Source organism: Phoxinus phoxinus (genome assembly GCF_949152265.1).
Source record: "Phoxinus phoxinus genome assembly, chromosome: 1".
NCBI lineage: Eukaryota > Metazoa > Chordata > Actinopteri > Cypriniformes > Leuciscidae > Phoxinus > Phoxinus phoxinus.
In genome coordinates this window covers 51020981-51042727 of record NC_136876.1, presented here as the reverse complement: position 1 = coordinate 51042727, position 21747 = coordinate 51020981, and the positions used below count along the sequence as shown (strand labels likewise).

General features: G+C 43.2%; 1 protein-coding gene and 1 long non-coding RNA gene across 3 annotated transcripts in view; both read left to right on the top strand.

The window, feature by feature from the left end:
* The window catches only part of LOC307003885 (uncharacterized protein), a 160727-nt gene that overhangs the window by 11814 nt on the left and 127166 nt on the right, over window positions 1–21747 (top strand). The window contains exons 3-5 of one of the 2 annotated variants that reach the window (XM_079622755.1): window positions 12370–12416; window positions 12553–12644; window positions 13076–13412. In XM_079622755.1, the coding sequence (XP_079478881.1) occupies window positions 13190–13412 (223 nt within the window). In that variant the 5' untranslated portion in view covers window positions 12370–12416; window positions 12553–12644; window positions 13076–13189. Of the gene's footprint in view, window positions 1–12220; window positions 12417–12552; window positions 12645–13075; window positions 13413–21747 lie in introns of those variants that run through there. The other variant, XM_079622756.1, reaches the window with a different exon arrangement.
* Window positions 1385–1967, top strand: LOC307002617. Its single transcript, XR_013798504.1, has 4 exons — window positions 1385–1509; window positions 1595–1678; window positions 1764–1838; window positions 1923–1967. It is a non-coding gene; the product is annotated as an uncharacterized lncRNA (long non-coding RNA).

The following is a 21747-nucleotide window of genomic DNA, read 5'->3' as shown; positions in this document are numbered from 1 at the left end:
CTAATGCCCCCATAAATCTCCTGTTGACCTCCCCCCCCCCCCCCCCCCCCACTCCACTCCACTCCCAGGCCACACACCCCATCCCACGAACCCACTATTTGTCCAATAACCCACTATATTGGGCAAATGTCCCGTTGACCCCCACACTTCCAGGCCACTCCCCCCATCCCACAAACCCACTATTTGTCCAATAACCCACTATATTGGGCAAATTTTTTAATTTTAGTTTTCAAATGTCCCATTGACCCCCGCCATACTCTGGGTACACGGGCCCGGTCACCCCACGGCCCGAGTATGGAGCCCCAACTCGGCTTGATTCCAGAGATACCGCTGCCCCCAAAGTCAGTCCACTTTCGCATCCCTGATAGCGGCTGAAATTTTTCACCTTCGCTCGAGCCCTGTGCTTTTGGCATGTCACTCTGGGAGGGCCCTAGGGTCACCGTGCCGAATTTGGGGCCCCTGGAACCTTTCTATAAAACTCCAACTCGCCAATTAATGTTAGAGGCTGAAAATGTCAGTTTTATGGTTAGGTTTGGAGAATACGTTTTGCCTTCGCTCTACAGACCGGCGCTTTTGGTATGTCATTCGGGATGGGCCCAAGGGTCACCGTGCCGAATTCAGTGGCCCTGGGACCTTTCCGTAAAAATCCCACTCGCCCATTAAATTAATTCATTTGCCACAGTGGTTTCGCGGACACCGCTTCGAAAGGGCCGATCGACTAGGGGGCGCCATTTTCCGTCTCGCCACGGTCCCCTGGAGCGGGCGGAAAGGTTTGGTGGACCTACGACCTCGTTCAGGGGTCGAAAGATAAAAAAAGCAAAGCACATCCGTGAAACCACTATGCCAACAAATGGGCCGTGGGACGGCCCCCGTACGTAGACGGAGGGTTGTGCTACTTTGAGATTTTGAAATCGGTGTATGATACAGCTGTCTGTTTATTGTTGATTTAACGAATGCAATCATGTGTTTTTTAATGTTTCAGACCCGCTCGAGGTCAAGGGCAACGACAGCGTTGGAGAAGTCGGTGACCGTGGGGAAACTGAAGCTGCTGTGGGACAGCAAGCCAGCCCTCCCCACGGTCCACGACTTCTCCCAAGCCGAGGCCCCACCTGATGGCTCCTGGGACGAGACCGTGACCCACACCAGAGCCGGTCGGTCTCCCCACAGAGGCTCCGGGGACCCGGCCTCATCCCAGTAGCCATCAGGTGGGGCCTCGGCTTGGGAGAAGTCGTGTGTGACACATCCGCCTTGTGTGACACCGGTCCAGACGGACGATGACAGGGAGGTCATAAAAATCATGATAAACGGATTCATACCGATGATTTTTATGACCTCCCTGTCATCGTCCGTCTGGACCGGTGTCACACAAGGCGGATGTGTCACACACGACTTCTCCCAAGCCGAGGGCCTATCAGTCGGGAGACCGACCAGCTCTGGTGTGGGTCACGATCTTGCCTCGTGTGACACCGGTCCAGGCGGAGGATGACAGGGAGGTCATGCAAATCATCGGTATGAATCCGTTTATCATCAATCCTAATAGTCGCTAAAATTAACTCATGATTATTAATAACTAAATTGATGGTTTGTTTTTCAGACGATCTCTTTCCCATTTTTGAAGAGCTGGCGGCAGCAGAGGCCACAGCGCTGTGGAGCCCCGACGACCTGGAGGCCGCTATAGGTATGAAACCCCTGTATCATCACAATCCTAACAGTGCTGCAGAAAATCAACAAGTGGTCTACTAAATTGATGGTTTGTTTTTCAGAAGAACAGCCTCCCAGCTTGGCTGAATTGCCACCAGTCGGGGCCACAGCGCTGTGCAGACCTGAAGTGGACATGGGTAAGAGTCATTTATCAGCACAATTCCCAATAGTGCTGCAGTTACTCGGTAAGTGATCCACTAAATTGATGTTTTGTTTTTCAGACGATCTCTTCCCCAATTTCCCCATTGATTTTTAAATGTTGTTGTTTTGATTCTGACCTGTTTTTTTAAATAAAGTTTTTTATAAATTTAACTTTGGGTGTGTGTGTCCATTGTGTTCTTTCCAATAAAAATTAAGGAGCAGCAACATATGAATTTGTATTAATTTAAAAGGTTTTAGGTTCCAGGGCGGGACACAAGCCTGAGAGGGTGACCCACTGCAAACGGCTTTAAACGCCCGTAACTCGGCGAAGGCTTTTATATACTTTAGAACGGTTCGAGACCTTTCCAGGGAGACCAACCACGGCCTCGAGATACAGAAAGAAATAAACACAATTATCTAAGTGAAAACTCAACTCAGCGGGCACTGAGCTCTGAGGAACCGTCTTCTTGAACTGAAAAGAATGGTAAAAATGTCATGATTTTTGGTGGTGTTTTCGCGGAGATATTAGCCGAAAACCACAGGGCGCACAAGACCCAGAGTGCTCAAACTCGGTTCAGGATGTCCCGCGGGGACCCTCACCCTACAGTCGCAGGCCCCGGGGACGCCCCCTAGTGGTTCGCCGCTCGCTGGGACCCCGACTTTGAACGGCTCTAACTCGTGGACTCGGGCGAGTTTGACCTCGGGGGTGGGCTCTTTGGAAAGGCCTCGTCCAGCACTACGATCGATTAGGGTTTGGGGAACATTGAGCGAGCGGCTCTCGAGTTATAAGCCAAAAAAGGTACGCCAAAAATGTTGGCGTTTTACATTTAAAACTATTATTTCTTGGTCTAAACCTAAAGTAATATTGACAAACTATATATCATTTGAAAGCTTACAGTATCTAGTTTTGATATTTGGTGTCTGATTTCAAATAAAAATCACAAAGGAACAGAAACATATTAATATGTATTCATTTTTAGTGTTTTTAACTTCCAGGGCCTTTTTTTTTTATGGACTAAAATGACTGGAAAATGAGTGGATCGTGTCCAGTTGAGTGTGCTTAGTACACTAGAGGTGGTTTAATGCACGTCTTCATTATTTAAAACCAATGAAGCACCATTAAAAAATGTCATACACTGACAGGGGTCAAAAAGGTAAAACAACTGAACGCTCGTCCGTAAGGAGACGGAAGGTCGTAGGACCCCTGAACTCGGCGAGTTCCAGAGTTTGAGGGCCCTAGCCGCTTTCTAAGCGTTTCCTAACCCTCGTTCATGATTAGACCAGTGACTGGATGGTGAGGTGACTGAAAAATGGTGACTGTGGATTTTTTTATTTTTTATTCTTGTTGATTGAACCACCTCTACTGTACGAAGCACACTCAACTGAACACATGACACTGATTTTAAAGCGTTTCGAGTCCGGGCGAGCGTTTGGCTGAAAACGGGCCTGTTTCTCAGTGTCTGCCATTGACCTCAATATAAAAATACTTTTTTAGGTCCGGACCTTTTCGGTATGTCGATCGGGGGGCCCCAATGCAACAGAGTGAGTGATTTCGGGACCCTGGGGGACATTTCAGTGCTTAATTTGTACAAAAATCCAGTGTCCGCGAAACCACTATTTGGCGGCCACTAAATAGGTTGGAACCGGGTCATTCTTGTGTCTTTGCTCTCCCGACATATGTGATGCCGATTCTCTTGAATTAATCCACCTCTGCTGTACTAAGTACACTCAACTGAACACATCACACACATTTTCAAGTCATTTCAAGGTGCAGTGTGTAATTTTTAGCGGCATCTAGTGGTGATGTTTGCGAATTGCAAACAGAAAGTCACTTACGGCCTATCCCTCCCTTTTCAAACTCGAATGAGAAGCTACGGTGGCCGACGTAGGATAAAAGATTTAGTCGTCCGAGTCAGCAGAGAGTAGCAAATCAAGCAATGAGGTTTCTTTATATTATATTATATATTACATTATATGTAGCCTACTTAAAGCTGCAGTCCGGCACTTTTTTGGGTTTAAAAATATCAAAAAAGACATTTTTGGAAAAAAACGTAACCAGCCAGTGTTCAAAACTATCTGCTTGCCTTACCTCGATTCAAAACGGTAAGCTTGTAATAATGATTTTAATTCCAGTGGTACTGGTGGATTTCCGCGGGAATTTCGAGCATGTCTTTGCGTCATTACGTCACTTCTGTACACATAGAGAAGGAGTCCCCGGCTAGTCGGCTATATAGCGTGTGTGGATGATGGTGGAGATTTAACTTAGCACTTGGTATGACGGATCCCGAAAGTTTAAAGCGACAATTACGATAGCAGACCGATGTCGATTCAACGTTGATTTTTAGTTGTAAAGGTTAGTATCAATCATCAATCAAATTTCAACGTAGAATCAACAGCTACGTTCAATCAGAACGTTATTACATCGAAAATAAAACATCGATTCAACATTGAAATGCGGTTGAATGGCGTGTCTGACGTTGATTCAACGTTAATTCGATGAGCAAAACGATGTTGTTTCAATGTCACGAGAAACGTCGTTTCCACATTGATTCGATGTCAGTTTGCTATCTGGGAATCACCAGTGACAACTGGAGATTCACCAGTTGTAAAACCCAAAGACTTCAGACTTCAGAGTGGCTACAGAAAAAATATATTTTTCACGTTTTGATGTGATATAAGCAATCGTTAGATTTAATCAGCATGATATAGCTACTGCAATGCTTTCCCCCCACCCCCCGAATTTGGTCAGAACAAACGTGAATGTTACTTACTTGTTTAGATGACATTTTCCGATGAAAATTCTAATGTTGACACTTTCAAAAAGTATACTCTGACATTGCTGATGACAGTACAGTATCCACAGCGACGCAGCAGCCTCAATACATTGTGTTCATCCGCGCTGTTTCATGCCGATTTACTACCCACGCACAGTTAATAATTCCGCGAATAACTGCAATTGCAGATTTCTAACAGAGATGGCGACAAAGAGGAAAAACGACGGACTGCAGCTTTAATTATTCAGTAATTGTGTTAGTCTTTTATTCACTGACTTTACCATAGCTTGTTTCCATGCTTGATAAGAGCATCAAAGCAGCTGAAGGGGAAATAGCTAACGTTACGATGTCCAAGGCTTCGTTCAGACAGGATGTTTTTCTCCACGTTTGCAGAGTCGGGGACAACCTGAGTATGTACCGGAATATGAGGGAAATAGACACGCATTCATTTAAAAAAAAAAACTTTAACTTTTAGCAGGCAAAATATTTTTTAGTAATTCTGTGGATTAGGCCTACACTGTGCAAATCAAAATTAATACTACCCACCGGATGAAGAAGGGTTGGCTCTCCACAGAACATAAAATATTCATTTTTCGTGTTCGCAATAATGAGGAAAAAACAATGTTTTTGACAAGACGTGACAGTTCTCCGTTACGGACGCGACCGCTCTGAAGCGGCACTAAAAAACGTCCAGAGAGACTTCAAAGAATCACAAAGCCTTTCTTTAAAGTGAATTTCGTTTTGTATTAATTGTATCTTAATTGTAATCAAATTTTCATCAACAAATTGCCTGGATTTAATAAATAAGTACTTAATTTCAATAAGTAGGCTACTTACTTAACGAGCGCTAAAAGAGTAGGTACTTTATAGCCAAATCTCGTTAAGTATGAATGCGAACCGGACATCTGCCATGTTGACGTTATCATGTGACCTACGACGCGTTATCACAAGTGCAACAACTTAAAAGATTTGATCGACACGTTTAATTCATCTATCTGTAAATATCTTGATATTGATTAAACTTGCTCATTTTGTGGTCTTTTTTAATAAACTGCTGCCCATTAATTTTGAGAATACATTTAGGGTTGATTTAAGTTCTTATATTGAACCCTACATATGAGACCCACCGTTAACGATATTATTTATTTTTATTACGAAATCCCCGAATTGTCATCTCTTGAATATGTTGTTAATTTCTTTATTTTATATCCAAACATTTTCATCCACAAGCAAAAGTGTCTTACTGCTGTTTTCCTCTTTTTCTGTCGTTTCATCCCTCAGACCTATAAATAACAAAAAAAAATGCATTTTTTAAATGTATTATAATTAATTATTTATTTATTTATTCAACTTTTTTCCTATAAAATCTCATATTATGTATGCAAACCCATGATTATATATATACACCTCATAACATCAGTAACTCGACAGCCCTAGAATGGTTTTCCTCAGCGTTTGTAATGTCTGCACAAAGGAGACGTTGGGCATGAAGATTCGCCTTTGGAGAAAACTTGATTTTATACGTATCATTAATATTAAAAATCAATATTAGCCCAGAATGAATTGCATTGCTATCCCACCCCAAAACATACAATAATAACAACGACAAATACTGACCAATACTTAATTATATTACTTTTTACTGAAAATGATATAATTCAATAAAACAAAAACAAAAAGTAATGTATTTCATAGGAGGACATAGCTATGCATGAATACACTCTAGATGTGTATATTGTGAACATATCTACATTTTCATTCAATTAATTAATTAAAGCATTAATTCATTAATGATATTTTATTAACTGACAACAATGATAAATATTAATAAATGAGTAAATGAATGAATGAAAGTCACCATCACACAATAAACAAATGCATATACAAGTCAACACATGAAACAAAGCTTTATTAAAACTACAATCATGTATGTAGACTACAGACGCTGAACCACATCTACTGCCATCTCAACACAGCGCTTCCCCTTCTGCGGCTTTATTCTGATGAATCAGTCACCGCCGGAGCTGAGCCGTGCCGGAGGTTGTTGCGTGATGTGTTGTGCTTCACAATCTGAGGCAATAAGGGCCGGTGGAGTGATGGAGGGACTCATAAGGGCCGGTGGAGTGATGGAGGGACTCGTAAGGGCCAGTGGAGTGATGGAGGGACTCATAAGGGCCGGTGGAGTGATGGAGGGACTCATAAGGGCCGGTGGAGTGATGGAGGGACTCATAAGGGCCGGTGGAGTGATGGAGGGTCTCGTAAGGGCCGGTGGAGTGATGGAGGGTCTCGTAAGGGCCGGTGGAGTGATGGAGGGACTCATAAGGGCCGGTGGAGTGATGGAGGGACTCATAAGGGCCGGTGGAGTGATGGAGGGTCTCGTAAGGGCCGGTGGAGTGATGGAGGGACTCATAAGGGCAGGTGGAGTGATGGAGGGACTCATAAGGGCCGGTGGAGTGATGGAGGGACTCGTAAGGGCCGGTGGAGTGATGGAGGGTCTCGTAAGGGCCGGTGTATGCGGTTTCGAACGCAGCCTTCATGTTTATTAATAAACAATTAAAATGTCTCCTTGCTATATTTGACATATTCATAATCATTGCTTTTGCTGGTGCTTTGTGACAGCTTTTAGGTGCTTTATCGGCAGCGCCGCCGCCACCCGTCACCACTGCATCAAAAACATGATTGCGTGAAGAAAACATGAAAAATACCACCTAAACATCACCTAGAAAGAAAACACAGAACAAATAGAGTAGCCTAATGCGAATACGTCCATGTCGCGAATATGCAGTCTTCTTCATGCCTCTCACGGCACTCCAGTAAAAAATAAATCGCTATACAAATATATTAGCCGCAGCCATTTAGTCTTTATTTACAAGCTTGGACACCACACGCGGCTATTGACTGACCACGAACAGTAACTTAGCCTACTTGCATTTTTTTTTTTGAACAATTAAAATAAAAGTGTGTTGTAACGCAAGCGTTAGGCTACTGAACATGTACCGAGTAAAATATTACTGTGATGTAATGTATTAGAGTGACGGCTCATTAGAGGACGAAGAAAGAGTGGAAGCCCTCCAAAGGAACCGGAGCTGTTACCAAGGTTTGTATTTATAAAGTTGTTTCAACGTTATTATATTACGACAGGTTTGCACTTTATGACAAACCACAGCACAGTGATTTCTGGCTTCTTCATACTTCCTCTTCTTCTAAGCAGATTTACCCTCCGTCGGCTCTTGTCCTAAACAATATCTGCGTCTTTTTCTGCTGCTTCTCATTCAAGTTAGTGACGAAACGCGCACTGTAGCGCTGTGTGTTCGCTGTCGGCTACGCTAGAAACATGACGTCACAATATGTCGATCTTCATAGACGGGGGTGCCCGCGCTTATGTAGATATAAATGACTCATTCTAAGGTAATACAAACATAACGGTTCATTAAGTAAGGACTTTATACACCACATATGAGATGCATATGAGACGTAGACATGAGTGCAAGTCCTGGCTCTCTACACCTCTCCTGAGCTGAGATATGGAGATCCCACGTAGCATTTATTCCACTGTGCAAAATAGTGGTTTCGCGGACAGTGGAATTCTGGGATGAAACTTGGTGCTACGGACTCTGGGCGGCCTGCTGAGTGCCGTAAAATAGCTTTTATCATGACATGACTGAGGATGAAGGCAGAACTGCATTGGGGGGGCTCCTCGAACCCTCCCGGGTCAGTCGGTCACTCGGGGAGGGTCGGCTCGTGGCGTCGGCTAACCAACTTCCGCTAACCCACGTCCTGTTGACCGTTTGGAAGTTTTCTGAAGTTCGGGACTAGCTAGAGTTAGTAAATATCGGGAGTTTCCGCTTACAGCGTTCAGCGCACCTCCACACATGCAGATTATTATCACTGTTTAATGGCTGCCAATTGATTAAAACAGTGAATAATGATCTCTGTATTAATTATCTTGAGCCTGCTGAAATGTTCCTATAAATATATTTTCTTTCCAACTGTGCATTCTGAATAATAAATAGCTAAATATATTTATCCACTAAGCTGCAGCCGTTGTCATAGATCGCTCTTCATCAGTGTCTCGCTCTGGTCGTCAAAGAACTCCCTCTCCTGAATATTGAACTCCATCTCCCAGCTGTCCCATTGTCAGTCGGAGCCTCTCTCCTAATCACCTGAACAGGTGCAGCCACTTCTCTCCTCTATGTAAGCTGCTCTCTCTCTGTGCTCGACGCGAGGTCTTGCATCTGCCACGGTCAAGCTACTCTGAGTATTCTACGTTCCCTGGATTTCCCTGGTTTATCGATCCTTGCCTTCCTGGTCTCTGAGTGTCTGCTGCCTGCCCCGACCCTAGCCTGGTATCGTTGCTGAGTTTGCCCCTTAACCCTGCTCTTCACTGTTTCTCTCTGCACAGCAAAAACTCCAGTGTTCACAGAAAACACTCCAGTGTTAAATTAACACTCCTGGGAGTTTATATGAGTCCACACTCAAGAGTGTAAAGTGTTAAAATATGAGTGTTAAATGAACACTCAAGAGTGTTAAAGTTAATGAGATAATTAAGTTAATAATTGAGTGATGATTGAGCATTAGTGATGAACACCTGATGATAACAAGCAGAATCACAGAAGGAGAAAATCACAAATTGTAAGCCACCATTATGGAGATCAGTGTTTGCTTTAGTTGGGCTCTTGACCCTTATATTGTTTACTTTAAATTTTGTGTGCCTGCTGTTATTATAACAGACAGATGAACAAATGAAAAAAAGTGATCTATTGGTTATGTTATGACAATCATAATTTGAACTTGATCACTGAACCCTTATTTCTGACTTAGTTTAAAGTTGTTTATTACAGCATAACTGATTCTACATAAATATCCAGAATTTTTGATAAATAAATACGAAATAATTTGTTTTAATAATTGTTAATTATTTATTTAAAAAAAAAATCTTTATTTTAGGCACAAGCAAGACATCAAGATTCAGTCTATGCATCTCAACAATGGTGATGAGCAAACTATTCAATTAGGAAAAGGAAATTACTTAAAAGACAATTCAGATCATAATTTGTTAATTCCGCAATGCATGATGGGAGCCATTAATGAGTTGATTGGTGGCAGCCACTGCAACATGCTTTATTATTGTCACCATTGTTGAGATTCACAGGCTGATTATTGATGTCTGTGTTTCTAAATAAAGTGATTTAAAAGTCTCTTGATCAGAACAATGTTTATTAAATATTTTGGATTATGTTAAAAATACTGAACATCATATTTAGAATCAAAGAGCTGCTTTATTAACAAGTTACACAAAACTATACAAATATGTTTTGTTTATTTCAGATCACAATATGATTATGTCAAAACATAATCAACTCCATCAGATCACTTTTTCTCTTTGTCCATCTGACTGTTATTCATCAGTAACAGCAGACAAGCAAAATCTAAAGTAAATAATATAAGGGTCAAGAGCCCAACTAAAGCAAACACTGATCTCCATAATGGTGGCTTACAATTTGTGATTTTCTCCTTCTGTGATTCTGCTTGTTAACATCAGGTGTTCATCACTAATGCTCAATCATCACTCAATTATTAACTTAGTTATCTCATTAACTTTAACACTCTTGAGTGTTCATTTAACACTCATATTTTAACACTTTACACTCTTGAGTGTGGACTCATATACACTCCCAGGAGTGTTAATTTAACACTGGAGTTTTTGCTGTGTGTGCTTTTCTGTTTAATAAAATCACTGCAAATGGATTCGCACGACTCTGCCTCTTCGTTACAGCCGTCCTATAGGCTCGTCTTCTCATGAACAGTGTTTTCTCTTTCTGACATGTCATACCTGTTGGGTTTACATGTTTAAATGAAATTGAGTATTAAAAGGATTGCTTGTGTGCGCTGGTGTTTAATCCAGTCTTTTAAGATGTGGTGCCCGAGGTGCCTGTACCCATGTTAAACAGGCTAGGCTATTTAATCAATAACGCACACAGCGTAGAGGAGAATCACAGTCAACTACTTTGAATATTATAGCATTTTGGGCACAAACATGTAAATAGTGAAAATACTGACATTGAAAAATGACACAGAATGGTTAAAATATTTAATCCCAATAAACAAATGTTGGTGGTTCGCACTGATGTTATTCCTCTGTTCTCACACACTCACTAGTTTAGAGGAACACTGACATCTCATTGACCACAGTACATTGAAAGTAAACATAACCAGAAATAAGTGAGGCGTACTATATCATTCAAATATTATAAAGTTGTTGTTGTAATAAAATCCGCATTAGGCCTATATTTAATTTGAGTAGTTATTTTTAACCTTAATTATACCAGATGACAGGGCTCTCTGTAGCCTATGTTTACATTAGGTGAGATTTTCGTTTGAATATTCTAATTTTAGCGTCGTCACGTTATTCACGCCAAATCGACTTTTGAAATATATTTATTTCTCAAAATTACAAACCACATTTGACATCATATATAAAAAAAAAAAATTCGAACAATTTTATGAATAAAGTTGGAAAATTAAAAACATGCTGAAAAACAAAAAACTTTATTTCAAGTCATATCATTTGAATATGTTCATCATCCATGAACCAACCCCGGGAGAGGACCTGCCTTCTGAGGTAAGAATGCATACAGTGCGTCTTTTGATAGATGAATAAAAATAAACACTCCAGCACTGTTATTAATGCATAATGTCCGAATAAGTCCACCCCTGTTTACTAAGAGAGGAACATCCAGTGTTTTTGTGTAAACTTTTATGTAATGTAGCGATGTCCGAATAGCGAACGTTTTTTTTTCCAATCGGTTCATTTGAATTGAATCAAAGTCGTGCGGCTTTTGAAATCTCCTCGCATAAAACTCCAACTGAGGAGGGATACATTTAAGAATCATAAACAACCACAATATTTGACACAACCTAATCTACAACATAGTGTGAACAGCAGTATTTTACAGAAAAACATCTTTTACCGACACACACACACACACACACACACACAAAATACCTTGCGATTACTTCTCTTTGAAAATAAGCATTTTTTAAACAGTTCATTGTTTAAACGAATCGATTCGATAACGATGGATCTGATTCCCAAATGCTGCTGAAGAGTAGAAGTGGTCTGCAGATTTAGAGGACAATTTTAGACCTGTTGGTGGCGCTGTATCGGTAGTGTGCGGAATACTAGTAACTGCGTACAAACCATTATGCCAAAATGTAGAAAATCACCAACAGATGACTTTCCCATAACGCAACTCCGACTACGGAGGCCTGTTAACTCAAAGGCGCAGTGCTTTCTTTTGGGTCGGTTCATGTTCGCATCGTAAACGAACCGTACCAGATTTCGTTTGGAACCGTACCGAGACCACCTCTTCAGCTGGGTCTCGGTTCGATTGTTTGGTCCGCACCCGAGTTCGATTGCTGTATTCACACCTGCCCAAAAGGTCCGCACCAAGGGGGGAAACGAACTAGAGTTCGATTCAATCGAACCAAACAAGGCAGGTGTGAATACACCCTAAGCCTATAGGTTCTTCACACCAAGTACATTATTAATTCTTGGTAACATCCATTAACTGATGAAGTTGAAACCCTCCTGGGTTCTTTGAAGCTCCATTGAACTTTAAAATGTTCTGCATTATTCTTCTTGCAAGTGTGTACTGATCCTTACTGTCTTTATTCTTTCATTAGTGCTTGAATTAGAATATTACTTTTAAGAGAATCGTGTGATCTTAATCTTTTTCCTCTTTGTTGTTAGGAATTCACCTTCAAGAAGACTGGTTTGGCCAAGTTTCCTTTGATTCAGTAATTTTCATTCATTACACATAGTGACATACACAATAACATTTTATTCAGTTCAGTCACTCGCTGTCCTGATCTACATCCATTTCTTTTCTTTTTTTAATCTATTTCACACTTTCTGTCCCTGTTCCTTTCTCAGTAAATTCATTCACAAAGTCATCATGGACTGGATTACCTCAAGCATGGTTGATCCATATAGTTGCTCTTTACAACTAGTGCCAGATCTGCAGGGTAAGTTGACATAAAAACAGGGTGATGGAAACATAGCTAATGCTTTCATCTTTAATTTCCCTCACTCTTTAATTAGGAGATTTGAATTTGACACATAAAGTGACAGTAAAATGATAAGTGTCAAAGCTTGATGACGAATGAGCAAAGTGAATAGTTTTGAATAGTTCAATATAAATCAAATTAATTTGGCACATGCGTTTCCATCTCCCAATATTTGCACGAGTCCTTTTTCGCACGAGTCAAAAAAAAATTGCGACACAAGGGATTTTTTTCTCATTTGCCGTTTCCATCACGTTTCTGATGCGAGACTTCAAAATGTGCATAAAAACAGGGTGATGGAAACATAGCTAATGCTTTCATCTTTCATTTCCCTCACTCTTTAAATAGGAGATTTGAAATTAGCAAATGTTTTGTCAATCTCTTTTCTTTAGCCTGAGTTTGTCGAAGAGGGCACTGCATTGCTGGAATTGCAAAAGCCTTACACTTGCAACTATTTCGTACGGATATATGACCGTTTCATCTTGGAAGACCGAAACATCCTGATAATGGAGCATCTTCCTGCCTACGTGACCTTGAGGGAGTTCATCAGAGGAAACGGAGGGTGCCTGACTGCAGAGACAGCGAACCGCATCATGTCCCAAAGCTTGGTTGCAACGCGTCACTGCATGAATAAGAATTATTTTTACCCACTACTCAAGAGATTGATACTGATCAACCCAGAAACCCTGCATATAAAATATGCATACATTGGCAAAAAAGACTACAAAGGTGAGTTAGCTTTTTGAACACAGATCACTGATGACTGGTGATGACTGCTGATGTTTTACTAATCACTGGAAATGTATTGCTTGCAGAAATGAAAGAAACGAATGAGATCGACGAATACTTCAAACTATACACATGGGAATGTATCCGCCAAAACCAGTTCTTGGGTAAGATCGATAACAAGAACAAAGTGGAAATAACATTGCTTGGAAAACTTAAAGCTCTGACACATAAAGTGACAGTAAAATGATGTGTCAAACCTTGATGACGAATGAGCAAAGTGTAAAACACAAGGGACTGATAATGAATGTTAGCAGTGATTAAATGCTCATGTCATAGTAACAGCAACAAAGGCTTTGTATGTCATGGTAACATTCACCTTACGTGTACTCGCCTGTTTTGTTTCTTCTTTTTAACCACTTCCTCTGTTAAAGTTTGTTGTACAGCTCATAAGCATAGACAGTCTTTGCACTTTAAAGTCTGTTATTGTTTTTTCTTTATGATTTCAGGTCAACTCTCCAGGTGTGGAGAAGGCCAAATGGCTTAACAAGGTAATGAATGACCCCTCCCTCATGTCACAACAGCTGCCTGTGACCACACACACACACGCCTGCTGAACAAAAGCTTTATACCGTAAAACTTCAAATAATAGCAGAGTCCCAAATAGACGCCTGTCTCTTTTACACGCCTGGTGTGGCTACAGGTTTGGATAAATAAAGGCCGGTCTCAAATAGAGGCCGGGTTTGTTTATTAGTTTCGGGTTGTATTTAATCTTCTAAAACCCGTCAGGTCGTTTGTTTAAGCCAGTTCTCTGGTGTAGATTGGGCACGCAAGAGAGCCCTGCGCATTTGGGCGGGAGCTGTTAGCACAAGCAAGGCAGGCAGAGAGAGCACACCGCACGAGAAGCGCCGCGTCGCGTCTATGACAACTCGCGTTATCGCACACCGGATGAGAAGCGCCGCGTCGCGTCTATGACAACTCGCGTTATCGCACACCGGATGAGAAGCGCCGCGTCGCGTCTATGACAACTCGAGGTATCGCACACCGGACGAGAAGCGCCGCGTAGCGTCTATGACAACTCGAGGTATCACACACTGGACGAGAAGCGTCGCGTCTATGACAACTCGAGGTATCGCACACCGGACGAGAAGCGCCGCGTAGCGTCTATGACAACTCGAGGTATCGCACACCGGACGAGAAGCGTCGCGTCTATGACAACTCGCGTTATCGCACACCGGATGAGAAGCGCTGCGCCACGTCTATGACAACTCGAGGTATTGCACACCGCACGAGAAGCGCCGCGTAGCGTCTATGACAACTCGAGGTATCACACACCGGACGAGAAGCGCCGCGTAGCGTCTATGACAACTCGAGGTATCACACACCGGACGAGAAGCGCCGCGTAGCGTCTATGACAACTCGAGGAATCACACACCGGACGAGAAGCGCCGCGTAGCGTCTATGACAACTCGAGGTATCACACACCGGACGAGAAGCGCCGCGTAGCGTCTATGACAACTCGAGGTATCGCACACCGGACGAGAAGCGCCGCGTCGCGTCTATGACAACTGGCGTTATCGCACACCGGATGAGAAGCGCTGCACCACGTCTATGACAACTCGAGGTATCACACACCGGACGAGAAGCGCCGCGTAGCGTCTATGACAACTCGAGGTATCACACACCGGACGAGAAGCGCCGCGTAGCGTCTATGACAACTCGAGGTATCGCACACCGGACGAGAAGCGCCGCGTAGCGTCTATGACAACTCGAGGTATCACACACCGGACGAGAAGCGCCGCGTAGCGTCTATGACAACTCGAGGTATCGCACACCGGACGAGAAGCGCCGCGTAGCGTCTATGACAACTCGAGGTATCGCACACCGGACGAGAAGCGCCGCGTAGCGTCTATGACAACTCGAGGTATCACACACCGGACGAGAAGCGCCGCGTAGCGTCTATGACAACTCGAGGTATCACACACCGGACGAGAAGCGCCGCGTAGCGTCTATGACAACTCGAGGTATCGCACACCGGACGAGAAGCGCCGCGTAGCGTCTATGACAACTCGAGGTATCGCACACCGCACGAGAAGCGCCGCGTAGCGTCTATGACAACTCGAGGTATCACACACCGGACGAGAAGCGCCGCGTAGCGTCTATGACAACTCGAGGTATCACACACCGGACGAGAAGCGTCGCGTCTATGACAACTCGAGGTATCGCACACCGGACGAGAAGCGCCGCGTAGCGTCTATGACAACTCGAGGTATCACACACCGGACGAGAAGCGTCGCGTCTATGACAACTCGAGGTATCACACACCGGACGAGAAGCGCCGCGTAGCGTCTATGACAACTCGAGGTATCACACACCGGACGAGAAGCGTCGCGTCTATGACAACTCGAGGTATCGCACACCGGACGAGAAGCGCCGCGTAGCGTCTATGACAACTCGAGGTATCACACACCGGACGAGAAGCGTCGCGTCTATGACAACTCGAGGTATCACACACCGGACGAGAAGCGCCGCGTAGCGTCTATGACAACTCGAGGTATCACACACCGGACGAGAAGCGTCGCGTCTATGACAACTCGAGGTATCGCACACCGGACGAGAAGCGCCGCGTAGCGTCTATGACAACTCGAGGTATCACACACCGGACGAGAAGCGCCGCGTAGCGTCTATGACAACTCGAGGTATCGCACACCGGACGAGAAGCGCCGCGTAGCGTCTATGGCAACTCGAGGTATCACACACCGGACGAGAAGCGCCGCGTAGCGTCTATGACAACTCGAGGTATCGCACACCGGACGAGAAGCGCCGCGTAGCGTCTATGGCAACTCGAGGTATCCCACACCGGACGAGAAGCGCCGCGTAGCGTCTATGACAACTCGAGGTATCGCACACCGGACGAGAAGCGTCGCGTCTATGACAACTCGAGGTATCACACACCGGACGAGAAGCGTCGCGTCTATGACAACTCGAGGTATCACACACCGGACGAGAAGCGTCGCGTCTATGACAACTCGAGGTATCGCACACCGGACGAGAAGCGTCGCTTCTATGACAACTCGAGGTATCACACACCGGACGAGAAGCGTCGCGTCTATGACAACTCGAGGTATCACACACCGGACGAGAAGCGTCGCGTCTATGACAACTCGAGGTATCACACACCGGACGAGAAGCGTCGCGTCTATGACAACTCGAGGTATCACACACCGGACGAGAAGCGTCGCGTCTATGACAACTCGAGGTATCGCACACCGGACGAGAAGCGTCGCTTCTATGACAACTCGAGGTATCACACACCGGACGAGAAGCGTCGCGTCTATGACAACTCGAGGTATCACACACCGGACGAGAAGCGTCGCGTCTATGACAACTCGAGGTATCGCACACCGGATGCGCACTTTCTCAGTTTATGGCTTGCAATGTTATGTTTAAGGACATTATGGAATTAAGATATGTTATGATTGTACTGTACAACTCAATACGTTGCTTAGTCTGCAGTCTGAATTCACTTTATCTCAGAGCGTCCGTTAACTGAATGAACTGAGAATCTCACCTGAAAATCCGATAACATCAGCAATTTTCATTCAACCAGCTGATTTCTGCAAATGAATGTAAAACTAAATGTATATTGCAGCACAGTGTGAAGTCATAACGATGATTTGAGACAAATAAATGTAAAATTAATAAAACTATGTAAATGGAGCTCTGTGGCGCGGCAGGATTAATTTTGAATAAATCCTGAGCCGTTGCCGGGCGCCGCGGACAGACGCCGAATGGCGCCGCCGGTGTGTGTGTGTGTGTGCGTACACTCATAGAATAAAGTGTTCGAATTTTAAAGACGTGGCGCTGCGCGACGCATAGATTTATCTGTTAAACTGTTTGTTTGTTTTGTTGTGAACTTGAATGTCATCCTCTGCAAGACTGCAGTTACAAAAGAGAAACTAGATGTAGAATTGACTTAAGATATCAATTATTGTTACATTATGTTCTTAATAAATGTTTTAAATTTGACAATGTAGTGTGGTAAATTGCGACCAAAAATCATATATTATGCATAAAAGTATAGTCTAAAAATGGCATAGCAACCTGTGCTTTAAAAAAATAATAATTAAAAACCGAGAAACGAATCGAACCGTGACCTTAGAATCGAACATTTAATCGAATCGAGGATTTGGAGAATCATGAAACCCCTATGAATGAGGGCACATGAATTTAAACAAAAAGATGTGCACGGATGAGCCATTTACAATAAATACTACAATATTCTATTAAAAATAAGAATAGTCCATTTTCGATTTCATGGTGACTTTAATATCAAATAAAAATATGACACTTTGTTTCTCTTCCTGTCTATTTCTCAAGGTTATCAAGCAGCTCTGGCCAAATACTGCTGCGTATTTGAAGGAGGAGATTACGGACTGCCTTACTTCATATATCCACGCCAGCTACCGCTACATACATATATGTCTATTTCTCAAGGTTATCAAGCAGGCCTGGCCAAATATTGCTGCGTATTTGAAGAAGGAGATTACGGACTGCCTTACTTCATATATCCACGCCAGCTACCGCTACATACATATATGTCTATTTCTCAAGGTTATCAAGCAGGCCTGGCCAAATATTGCTGCGTATTTGAAGAAGGAGATTACGGACTGCCTTACTTCATATATCCACGCCAGCTACACTCTTAGAAGAAAAGGTTCTATATAGAACCTTAAAAGGTTCTATAGGCGCTTCATATTTGGAACCCCTAAAAGGTTCTATACAGAACCAAAGAAAGGGTTCTTTCTTGTCATTATAGAACCTTTTTAGCATTAAAGGTTCTTTGGAGTTGAGTAAAGAACCCTATGGTTCTATATAGAACCCCAATGAACCCTTTTTTTCTAAGAGTGTAGAACCTTTTAGGGGTTCCAAATACGAAGCGCCTATAGAACCTTTTAAGGTTCTATATAGAACCTTTTCTTCTAAGAGTGTACCGCTACATACATATATGTCTATTTCTCAAGGTTATCAAGCAGGCCTGGCCAAAAATTGCTGCGTATTTGAAGAAGGAGATTACGGACTGCTAACATTTTTTAGGCAGTCCAGATAGAGGTGACTCTTGAATGTGCCTTTCCTAAGCTCCAGAAAACAGCTGAGTTCTGTTGAAGAAAACTGATTGTGTGAGCGGGTCACCAGTGGGTACGAGTGACCTGACCAACGACGGGGAAGATCTTCCTGGCCAGGGGACTATACCTAAGGCAGGGAGGTCACGCAATAACACTGGACACCTCCGGATGGAGGTGTTAAAATGTGAGAAATGTATGAGAGTTGAGCGCTGATTACTGGAGGCCAACCGGGGTCAGCATAGCATTGGAAGGTGAGGTGCGCTGTGAGGAGTCACGGCCTGTCTCTGACCGAGAAAATGTGAGTTCCTCTATACCACTCACCAGGAAAAAAACGCAAATCACTGTATGGCTTGTTTTCAATTGTGACAAGTCTGATGGAAATTATAGATAAAGAGCTAATGTGAATGTGCTTTCAAGAGCCAGCTGAGACCATAGGCATTGTCATTATTTGTTGGGGAGACAGTAACATAACTTATTAATTTATATCAGGAACATGTTGCCTTATGGGCAAGGAAAATTAAAGAAGTGTTGATTTTGAACTAATATGTCTATAGGATGGTTTTAACTCCTGAAGGTTAGACATGGTGGTGGCTAAAGATTAAGACAGTTTTTGTAGAGTTTGGATAACAAAGGTTAGGTGAATTGAGAATTTATACAAGTATTCAAACTAAGATAACATTAGAAATACTCATAGCATGATGTATTTTAGATTGTTGTAATGGTTCTAATTTGAGTTAAACATTTGTGAACTATTAAGGGTTCTATGATTAATTAAGTTTCAGTCTTAGGAGGCTGTTGAAAAGATTATTTGTGTATAGTGAGAGAGACTGCTTGAGGGATTGGTGCTCTGTCTGTCTTTCTGTTATCAGGCCTGGTAAGGCAAGCTTAAACAAAATAATGATAATGAACCAAAACAACCCAGTTGACTTTTCTAAAGAAAAATGAATAATGAACAGATAGAACATTTGAAACGGTTTTAGAGGCCAAATTTCAAAGATGTAAAATTATATAAAAGCTACAGGAAAATGTGAAGTTTAAATCTTATTTAAACCTTAAATATTATACTTTTAGAGTTAATATAAAAAAAAAGCGAACATTGGAAATGAGCAGTTAACATACGTGTATCTAGCATGAGTGTGTGTGATGGGGGCAGCACTTTATGTCTTCTAGGTTAGTTTAGGGCAGCTATTCCGCCTGAATAGTGGGTATATTGTGTATCAAATTATCCAGAGAGCCATTTATGATTATTGTAAACAGGAGGAGAATGTTTTTGTTGACTGACATTGACCAAGTCTGTACAGCACGACCTGATGACTTTTAAAAATGGTTGCGAGACAAAACAACAGACCTGAAAAGCAGAATACGCGGTTAGACTGAGGGCCGTTGCCCTTCAAATACTTCGATAAGAAAATGAAATTGTAGCTTTAAGTGAAGAATGTAATATTTTTGTTTCAGAGGGTGATGTTTTCAGAGAAAGATGTCTGGAGGAAGTTTGTCTGAGGGACAACGTTTGGGTTAGTGTTGATGGCAGGCTTTATCGAGAACACTATGTTAAATGTTATGTTAAATTGATGATCGAGTTGTGTCGACCATCAAAAGGGGGATGGTATAACAATTGCCAAATATGGTTTATTAAGGGGTAATTGGGTAAAAGCCCTGAAAGAAGCCATTCTTCTGCCTAACAAAATTGCTGTCTGGATTGTTTCAACAGGAAACGCCAGGGCATTGAAGGACACAGGAGCACAGCAGACAAAAGAAACGTACTCTGTTACTAACGTAACCTCGGTTCTCTCTAGAGAGAGGAACGAGTACTGCGTTGTCGTAGCAACGCATCGGGGAAAATCCTTTTCCACGAGAATACTGAAGCAAAAAATTATCCTTAATTTTGTATCTATGTAAAACGCTTTGCCACAGCATACAGACCTAGGCGAGACAGCTCGCGCGCCTATTGGCTGCTGTGCGGCAAAAGCTTAAGCCAATCGAGCGAGCCCTTGAGTGACGTCACACCCAATGAGGGCGCTTCGCGCCCTCCCGCGTCACGTCCCGCCGAAACGGGCGTGGCTTAGGGCTATATATTTCGCTCACAGGCTTATGAACTCTGATTTTTAACAGCGAAACAACCAGAGCGCATACACGGCAGGAAACGCAGTACTCGTTCCTCTCTCTAGAGAGAACCGAGGTTACGTTAGTAACCGAGTACGTTCTCTTACGAGAGATACTCTCGTACTGTGTTGTCGTAGCAACGCATTGGGGAACACCCTGTAAGACGCCGTGTGTGCAGTGATCCGACACCATAGACCCAGAGCACTGAGCTGGGGTTCATATAGTACATAATCACCTGTAGGACTCACAGAGAATCCTGAAAGAGGTGGGCTCTAACCACCATCTCTCACAAAAATGACTGCCTTAGCAGATCAGTATAGAATTGACTGCGCTTAGCAGATCCGTACAGAATACACTGCGCATAGCAGATCAGTACAGAATTAACTGCGCTTAGCAGTTTCAGCATAATAATGCCATAATTGACGACTGAAATGTCAGTCTAACAAATACGGTTATTTAAACCGATAATATCTTGGCCTGTAAGGCGGGTACCTCGAGGTTATAAAACCTGATAAATGTAGACGGTGAGGCCCAGCCTGCCGCCATACAAATATCCTGTAAGGCAATCCCACTCGACCAGGCCCACGAAGAAGCCATACTTCTCGTGGAGTGCGCCCTAACACCCAAAGGGCACTGAATGCCCTTGGATGCGTACGCTAGAGCTATAGCGTCCACTATCCATCTGGATAGGCTCTGTTTCGAAGTGGCCAGTCCCTTGAGACGCCCACTAAATGAAACGAAAAGCTGCTCTGTCTGTCTGAAAGCAGACGAGCGCGACACGTAAGCTCTCAACGCCCTCACTGGGCAGATTAAATTTTCGTCCATATTATCCCCGATGACCGGAAGGGCAGACAGGGAAATAACCTGCGCCCTAAACGGTGTGTTTAGGGATTTTGGAACGTAACCATGCTTAGGTTTGAGCACGACTCTGGAGTCATTAAGCCCAAATTCCATGCACGACGCGCTCACTGAGAGCGCGTGTAAGTCCCCAACGCGCTTCACTGAAGCGAGAGCCAGGAGAAACACCGTCTTGAGCGACAAGTGTTTCATATCAATCTCCTGAAGAGGCTCGAAAGGAGGACCCTTCATGGCGTCCAGCACCGTGGAAA